Raw genomic sequence first — 9,110 nt, 5'->3', positions numbered from 1 at the left:
TTCACATTTGCCACATTATTGCCTTTAGATAAAGACTCTGTACATGCAGCTCAAGTTAGAGTAGGACAAGGTGGGACACTGTGGTTATGGGTGGTTTTTAAAGGACAACACTATTCTCAGAGGTGCTGCTTCCCTGAATAAAGGCACCCCAACCTTCCTCCTGAGAGCTGCTGCCAGGACAAACAAACTTCAGATACCCACTTCCTCTTTACCTTCCCACGAGTCTCCCAGCATCCCAGGCACGGGCAACACAGCCTCCTGCAGCTGCACTTTCTGCATGTTCAGGACAGGGGTTAGCAGCACCGAACCTGCCTTGTCTCCTACGCACATCTGCAGCTCCCCACATCTTCCCAGCAGGACCTGCTCCAAGCACTGAATTTATAAAACTTGAATGGGGGAAAGAAAAGTAAGCCTGGAGATTATGCTATGCTGCTCCTTATTCCTTTCTGCATGTGAAACCTGGTCCAGGGAGAAGTGCCTCTCTGCTGTACTGCCCCTTACTCCCCTCTCCCACCTCTTCAGGCCACAGTTAAGTCACCTTGGGCAATTCTGGCAAATACACACATACATTTTACAGCCCTGAAGCCATTTATAAATAGATTTTTATTTATAAAGTCAATTTACATAAAATATTATACTCTCTTAAAAACTGCATATGTACAACATACGAAACCCTAGCAAGTGCATACAAAAATGCCTTCAATACATTTTTTTTAAAAAAACTTCAGTTTTCAGAGAGGCGGACCTTCACACAGGCAAACTCAGACATCACGTTAAAACACAACATAAGTTTACAGTCTTTTACCAAAGTGTTTGGAGAGAATAGTAATAAAAAAAAAAAACCAAACAAATACCTTTGCATCTATAATATGTATGTTTCCAAAACATTCCAGCTGGTAGTGTTCAAGAACAAGTGGATAGGACCTGCTAAAAATAGAACCATCATATCCCTTTTCTCTAAGGTTTGCTGTACAAAAATAAGTCTTCATACACCAATGTCCCTATAGGCAGTTCAAGTTACATATAAAATAGAATCTGACATGATAAAAAATTCCCTCCCCCTCCAGAAATAAGGAAGTATCAAGTGTTTCTAATGACTTTTTTTTTTTTTTTTCCTTTTCCACCCCACCAAAGCAACACCAGACAGCAGCGGCGGGGGAAAGCAGCTTCGCTCGGGCATCCTTTCCGTGGGTCGGCAGCTCCCGGCGGGCAGGCGGAGCCGCTGTCCCCGCGCAAGGAGCGGGACCCCGCAGCCAACTACCCCATTGCACTTTCCACAGCCAGAAGACGACGGCTGAACCCGGCGAGAAGAGCAGCCAGCGGGGCCACGCCGGGGTGGAGGTCAGGACTTTCGGGGGATGCTGCCGCCGCCGAGACCGCGGGTGCCGATGCGCTGCGGGCTGAGCGGAGAGACGTGAGGAGAGCCGCGGTGGGTTCGTGCCCCGCTCCCCCGAGGGAGCGGCGCCCCCTCCCTCCGCTGCCCCTCACCTCCAGCCGTGTCAGTAGCTCCCCAGCCAGCTGGTGAAGTCCAGCAGCTCCCGCTCCTCGGGGCTCAGCGCCACGTCGTAGCCGCTCTCCTCGGAGGAGCACGGCGAGCCGGGCGCGGAGGATGCGAAGGAGGGAGAAGCGGAGGAGTAGCCGCCGCCGCCGCCGCCAACTTCCCCGACGGCCACGCGCCCGCGGCCGTCGGGGAAAGAGGCGGCGGAGTCGTGCTCGTCGAGGAGCCGCTGCAGGGCGCGGATGTACTCGACGGCGGAGCGGAGGGTCTCCACCTTGCTCATCTTCTTGCTGGCGGCGCCGTGGGGGACGTGCTGGCGGAGGGCGGCGAAGCCCAGGTTGACGAGCCGCACGCGGTTGCGCTCCCGCTCGTTCCGACGGGCCACGGCGGCCGCCGCCGCCGCCCCGGTGCCCGGCAGGGCGGCGAAAGCCAGGCGGCGCTTGCAGCGCAGCAGCTCGGGGGAGGCGGGCCGCCGGCGGCCGCGGGCTGCGGCGGGGGGCAGCGGCGGCAGAGCCCCGCCGTTCATCGCCGGGCGGCCACGGTGGCGGCGGGCGGGAAAAAAAAAAAAACAAAAAAACAAAACCAAAAAAACCAAACCAACAACCAAAACTTTAAAACTAAGAAAAAAAAAATCTCAAAACTAAATTTAAAGCGAAGCAAAGGAGGCGGGGGTGGGCAGCGCGGGGCAGTTCACCCCCATGCCCGTGCTCTCCCGCCGCCGCTCCGCGCCTCTGCGGCGAGTCCCGCTGCCGGCCGGCCCCTTATCAACGCGCCGCCGCCGCCGCCGCCGCTCGCGGGGCCCCGCCGGCCGCACGCGCCGCGCACGCCGCGCCACGCGCGCCCGCCGCCGCCGCGCCCCCGCCCGCGCCCTCCCCCGCGCGCGCACCCACCCCCGCGCGCGCCCGGCGCGTGGCGCCGCCGGCAGCCGGCAGCCCCCCCACCCCCCCTCACACACACACACACACACACACAAACCCCCACACACACACAACCCCCCACACACATACACACAACGCTGTCAGCGGCCCCGCTGCAACCCTCCCCTCAAATCACCGCCCCTGGCCGGGCAGTTTTTAACATTTTATTTGAATTTAGTTTTTATTATTACTCGGGGGTGGGGCCGCACTCTCGCCCCGCCTCCCCCGCACCTCACGGCGGGTGCTCGGGAGCAGCCGGGGCTCCCCGCTGCCCGAGGTGAGGTGGAGGCCCCGGGTCCTGTCCCTTCAGGTGTGCCAGCAGCCCGCCCCCTCCCCAGGCCGGGTACGCCGCGGTGCCGGTGTGCGGATGGCGGTGGCCCGGCAGCCCCGCTGCTCCCAGGGTTTGCTTTCCCTGCGGAGCTCAGAGTGCCCCGCACCTGGCCGCCGGTCGGTGCTTGCCTGACAGACAGACGGGACACACCGGGGCTCTGCTTTGGTACATCCACAAAAATGTATAGTAACAAAGATTTATAGTAATGGCGTGGGTCCTCTTACCAACGCCATTCTCCACAGACCGGCTTTTTGGGCTTCAGTGGGAGTTTCAAGGATAAAGGCATGGAGGCAAGAAGGAAAACAAAGCTTTCGTAGCTCGGGGGTTGCAGCCCGGCTTCCTTCCGCCATGCCGAGCAGTCCTCCTTGGCTCTCTCTCAAGCAAGCCTTTCTTCCAGCTCCGGTGGGAAGAGCAGCAGGGTAAGGTGTGTTCTGATAGCTGGGAGGACAAAGGAGCTTCCCCTTGGAGTCCTGGGAACTTGCGAGAAGAAATAACTTGCATGGTGTTTTGCTAAATAAACAAGATGGATGGAGGGAGAGCTACATGAACCCACTGCCCTGGGGCTGTGTTCACTCTCAGCTTCAGCACTGCTTCAGGATGTGCTGTCCTCAGGGCTTTGCTCCCACCCAGCCTTTAAAAAAAAAAAAAAGAAAAGAAAAAAAATTCAACCGTGTGAGGCAGTTCAGTTACAGGGCTTCACTTTTTGGGGGCGGACATAACCAATGTCAGGAAAGTGCTCCAAGCTGGTGTCTTTGGAACCGACTTGGTGGTGGGGATGTGTCATCACATGGACAGGTGCCAGCAAGGCTCTGCAGCACGATTTGGATATCAAAGGGTCTGTATTCCCCTGGCTGTCCCAAACCACATTGCTGCTGGTGCTCAGGTGTATCTAAGACAAAAACGGTAGTTCAAAGAGCTATCCATGATTCCTTGATGTGACACAGAGGGGGCTTTTTTTGTACCTGTGTGGGGTATTTGGGGAGCAGCAAGGCTCCACTATGTTGAAAGAGAAATAGTTTCCCTGGGGATTGGTTGCAATGGCATTGGCTTGAAGGAACCAGCCCCACTGCAGTGTCACAGGCAGCTGAGCTGAAATTCCTGACACTAAGGATCCTGTGGGCACTTTGATTTTCTGGTAGTCAAGCAAGCAGGAGCCTTAGCACCCACATCCAGCAGCTCCCGAGACATTCTTGGCTGTGCTGTAGACCTGGGGGCAAAGCAGTGAGCGGTCCTACAGCTTCTCTGAAGGACTTGACCCGAGAGGAGCAGCTCATGGCACGCAGCACAGGCAGGAGCATTTTTCCTGGTGGATTCCCAGCAGCGCAGGGGAGCTGCCTGGGCCTTGTTGGGAGTGCACGGGTTGCTTGCTCAGCTCAGGCCATGTCATGCACTTGTCTGCAGCATCTGCAAAACTGCCCTGGCTGGAGCAAGGGGCTTCCCTTGTGCTTGCTGTCAGATGTAGCTTTGTCAGTAGGAGCATTGTTCCAGTGGAGTAATACTGATGTTCTCTTATTACCTTGTCTCTAATTTTCTGTTGAAAACCTTTCACACAGGAAAGGGGAAGCTGCTGCCCTTGAAACTTTTCAAGAGAAAGCCTAATAGAGACACTCAAGACTAATAACTGGATTTTTATCATACAAAAATAGCTACAGGGAATTTTTTTCATTAGTAACGCGCACCAGTAAACCCAGTCTCAAGGGAGAGCAGGCAGCCTCCAGCCAAAGAGATTCTACACTCAGCTCAGGGATGAACTTAACTTGTCCAAATTGGCTTCAGAGCTGCTGATGTTTCCATCCAGATGTGGCCATCGGGTCTGGGCCTGAGCACAGCACACAGCAAGTGCTTACGCTTTCCTAGCAGTGCAGCTGGCTTCCCAACAGTCTGAAGGAAGGTAGGTGGGTAGGTACATCTTGTACTCAGACAAATGCAATCTCTTTTGAAATCTCTTTATAAAGTTAATGACTATGTAAGGATCCAGTAGAACAAGACATCATTAAACACTGTCTGTGTTCACAATCAACTTCCTGATCATAATCTGGGGAGAGAGAGCATCCAGCAATGTGCTACCCATCCCCAGAGAGTGGGGAGAAGAAATTCTCCTCTCCTGGAGCAGGTGAGGCAAAAATGGTAACTGCATGGTTGGTGTGGACACCTTTTAACTCCATGTGGCTTCAGCCAGCTGCAAGGTGGCCAAACGATGCTCAGGGAGAAGGGGAAAGGGCCTGTATACTACATGTTAGTTCTTGCACCTGCCAAAGGTGAGAGCAAAGCGCTGCCCCTGGCTTGGCACGTGCGTCAGCAGGAAGGCTGCAGGTGCGGTGCTGGGTCAGTCCTGGTGCCACCCATGCATTACAGCCAGCTGACAGAGCTTTTTAGGGTATTTTACCAAAACTTTCAGGACTGCAGTGGAAAGCAATGGAGGTCCAGTTGCAATAAAGCTTGAGAGGGTGAATGTGAGAAATAAAGGGTGATGGAGAGTTAAGCAGCCCTGTTCTTGGTGAGCCTGTTTACCAGGCTGGGCTGTGCTCACACTGGTTCTGCCAGGAGCAGGGCTACATGGGGCAGGGCTCGCATTGTGTCTTCAGGTCTATCACCTGCACAGCTGGCTCCTGGGCAGTTATGGTGTGCAATTAGATAGCATGTGAAAAAGAAAAAATAATTTAACTTGAGTAGAGCACTGTGCTTTAGAGCTATGAGTACGTTTCTTTCACTTTCAGTGGAGAAAGAAGTTCATTTGAGTTTATTCTTTGAAGGGAGCTCCCTGCCTTCAGCTTATGCTCTTTTCCAATGTAATCTTTCTCTGGCTTGACGAACTGTTTTTAATAACTCTTCTGACATTTTATTTGTTCATCTATAATAATTTTAAATTGCCTGGGAATCACTAGAGGACTTCTGAGAAACACTTTGAAAATAATAATAAGTAAAGAAGTGCTTTGGAAATATTATGATTTCTCTCTGGTTTTGTGCCTTCCACTGCAGCCTCCAGCCAGCCTTGTTTCCATTCACAGTGGAGTTGTATGGTGCATCTGAAGCTTGGCAAAGCCCAGCATCCCCCCCCTTTCCTCCTCTCTTTCCTTTCTTGAAAAGAGATGGCCCCGGGTTTAAAAGTTGATTTTTAGCTTTGATTGTGTGTATGTGCTATATGAATGCTAAGCAGCCTTTACAATGCATCCTTGTGATGTGCCGGGAAGGCAGGCACAGGCTGTGAGGTCTGCCCGGCCTCCCAGCATCCCTACGGCTGCGCTGCGGTTTGATATGGACATGGTTATTTACGAGCCAGCTTTAGGGTGAATCCAGCCGTGTTACGGGCAGTAGCTGAGGGACAGAATGGGCTGAGCCACTGACACTTGTAAATCTGACACGTTTGGAGCTGCTTTCTGCTGTGGAGGAGAGGAATTTTCCCCAATGGTGCTGTGGGCTGGAAAAGGAGGAGGCTTCTGAGAGGCAGCAGGGATCTGGCACAGGTGTGCCTGGATGATGGGTGTAGTTTTGGCTTCTGGGTGACATCCTCCTTGCTTCCAGCACATCCTTTCTCAGGAGCATGAGTAGCAGTGCCCCAAAGCCAAGGGGGAAGTTTCTCTTCCCTGCTGCATTGACAGAGTTCAAGCAGCCGAGGCTGGGGTGCTGCTGTTCCATCGCTGGTTCCATCACTCCATCACTGCTGCTGTTCCAGCACTGATGGAGTGAGAGCCGGAAAAGTGGATGTCAAGAAAGGGGGTGTCAATCAGGATGAATTCAGCCTCTTCTTCTCCATTTGTGTTTAGTGTACCAAGTTCACCCCATGCAGCATTAACACATCAAATCCCCCTTTCGGAACATCTCTCTGACAGAGTGGCATTGTTTCCCTCCAGCTCAGAAGAGGGTTGGGGGTTTATAGCTTTGCAAAAAAATATGATCTGGCTTTGTTCCCTTTTTAAAATCAACCCTTCCCTTCTGGATGAGATGGCACATCCCTCTGAGACCCATACAGCTGGGGATGAGGTTTTTCATAATAGAAATCTGCAAGCTGCCACAAGGCTAGAAAGAGAGCACCTGTGCTCCCTGGGGTATTTTCAGACTCACTACCATCTTTCCATGCTCCACCTGATAACCAGAGATAAGGTAGGAAGCCACAGGCAGGAGCTGCAATCACCTGTGGTTTTTGCACTGCTTTTGGGAGTGATAAGTTGGGCTTTTGCAAAGGGAATCAATCGATGAAAACCTGCCAGGGTGGGCAGGAGGCCGAGTCTTGCTGGAAAAGCCATGCTGCCATCCAGCCTGCATGCTGGCTGTGAGGGTGGTTCCCTGGCATGCCACCAGCCCTGCCTCTCTTCCCACTGGGATGAGGTTGAGGGGACACCCTGCTTCTCACCTCTCTGGGCAGAGAGGTCAGTGTGTGCCTGCTGAGGGAGGTGTCTGCCAACAACAGGGCACCTAGAGGTAGTTTAATTCCATAGAAAATGAAGTGTTGCACAGCTTGCCTTGTTGATGGGCACAGGTAGGATGAGCACACAGTCCCCTGTTCTCCCTTCAGCAGTGCCCTTCCATGTGCCAAATGTGCCTTCCTTAATCACAACCCAACATCTTAATACCCCAGCTCTACTGATGCTCCTGCTTTCTTTTGGGTGAGGGAGTGACTTTGCTTTTGGCTTTTGTGAATGTGAGGCAGCAACTCTTTTTGCTCGTTATTTTTGTGATGTTAGAAATCCACATATGCTGTGCCCCAAACAGGAAACTTTCAAGGCATACCTGTATGGGATAGAGGGTAAGAGAGAGAAAAAAGGAACAGCAGAAAATCCCTCCGCCCCTGAGCCCAGCAGGCAGGCACCAAGCGCTGCAGGTAGGAGAAGCATCAGAAGATATGGCCAAGCTACTCAGGAATAGTAATTTTCAACGAAAACAGAGGAAGTAGCTGTTTAAACACAGGTGTTTGAAGTTGCAGACCTGCTTTCAGAGCTCTGTGAGTCAGTCAAAGTACCCGTTTTTATAGCTGGAGACAAAAGTAGGCAGGACATCTTTTGTGGGAAAACTAGCAGCCCTTGCAAGGCGTGTAGATGACGATTTTGGGACCTCTCAGGTGGATTTGAGGTGAGGTGCGAGGCTTTGCAGGAACGGAGGAGACTCTTATGGAACTGGGGAGGGAAATGCCCTTCAGAAAGCTGACGTCGATTATCTCGCCCTTCGGGAAAGGGTTCTGCTGGCCTGTGGGGACCTCTAGTGTGAGACTTGGCTTCGCACAGGTCTCTGCGGTGGCAGGTGTTTAGGATTGGAGAAGGAAGTGGGATACAGGGGGAAGCGGAGACGGGCTCCATGGTTTTTTTCCCTGTCTGCCGCTGTGAAACAGACGCTGGGTGTGCTCAGGGCAGGTGACACGGTGACTGTCGCTCGTGGCTGGGCTGACGTGGCTTGGTGTTACACACAGAGCTGTGCTCATATTTTCTTGCAGCCCTTCCAGATTTAACCTGTAGCTCCACCGGTGGGCCAGCTCTTTTATTTTTGTACAAGGGATCCTTCCCCTTGAAAATGCAGGTGACAACACCCCCGTCTGTCCTCTAGTACCAGAAGAAGCGATGGGTGCCCACAGTTCTGATTTCTGACCCAATCCTAACTCTGACAGTGTCTTCTTATAAGGCATTTTCCCCACATGGTCTGTTCCCAGGGGTCCAGCTCCTAAACGTGGGTGGCTTGGCATCAGCTGTCTCACCAGCCTGTGTCCTCTCCCCAATGCCCTCCTGCCCTGCTGTCTATCCACTGTTTTTCCTCAGGTGGTCTCCAGCTGGTGGCCAGAGGAGGAAGGTCCCTGCACATGGGTACCTCAGTGTCTCCTCCTGAGCATCAGGGCAGGGACCCATGAGCCATGGGGATACCTGGTTTTGGCTCTGGCTGTGACAGCTCTCACTGGTGTCTGGGGAGGATGCAACCAAGATGATCTGCAGGAAAACTTGCAAGAAAGCTAGTGATGTAGTCAGAAAATCATAACATGCTTTTCCCCGTGCTCATGGCTTTGTGCAACTCTCTTTCTCTTCTCTTTGCTTTACAAAATGCATCTTCCTTCCTTTTTTCACTCCTCTCCTCCTCCTTCTTTGTCATCTTCCTGTTACTGCAGTTACTGTTGTGGGATGGTTTTACTTTTTTACTCCCTTTGTTTGCCACCTGTCGGGAATGCAATTATTCACCTGTTCTCCACCAGTCTGGTTCCAAAAGGAAGGATAATTAAGGCACTAAGTCATTCAGGCTCACTGGCCAGATCCTTCTTGAGGCTTCTTTGCAATTTACTTTTGAGAAATATGCATTCAGGAGACAGCTGGTTTTGAAGAAATCAGCTGAGTCTTCTGCAGCCATGGGTCCCTGGAGTCTTCAGTGTTAGGAGAGAGGAAAGGAAGAG

At 52.7% G+C, this 9,110-nt stretch overlaps 1 protein-coding gene across 1 annotated transcript; it reads right to left on the bottom strand.

Annotated features, from left to right (window-relative positions):
• Positions 1 to 584: 584 nt before the first annotated feature.
• On the bottom strand, positions 585 to 2,024 carry ASCL2 (achaete-scute family bHLH transcription factor 2). The gene is made up of 2 exons (XM_036384636.1): positions 1,489 to 2,024; positions 585 to 1,400 (listed from the first exon to the last, which is right to left on the bottom strand). Exon 1 carries the CDS (start codon positions 2,022 to 2,024, stop codon positions 1,500 to 1,502), a length of 525 nt encoding a protein of 174 aa, XP_036240529.1. The 3' UTR covers positions 585 to 1,400; positions 1,489 to 1,499.
• Between the last annotated feature and the right edge of the window lie 7,086 nt (positions 2,025 to 9,110).

Source organism: Molothrus ater, chromosome 6, assembly GCF_012460135.2.
Source record: "Molothrus ater isolate BHLD 08-10-18 breed brown headed cowbird chromosome 6, BPBGC_Mater_1.1, whole genome shotgun sequence".
Lineage (NCBI taxonomy): Eukaryota > Metazoa > Chordata > Aves > Passeriformes > Icteridae > Molothrus > Molothrus ater.
This window is presented reverse-complemented; position numbering and strand designations above follow the sequence as displayed.

Excerpts from the sequence above, each read along its gene's own strand:
- ASCL2 (XM_036384636.1), bottom strand. The coding sequence starts at position 2,024 with ATGAACGGCGGGGCTCTGCCGCCGCTGCCCCCCGCCGCAGCCCGCGGC.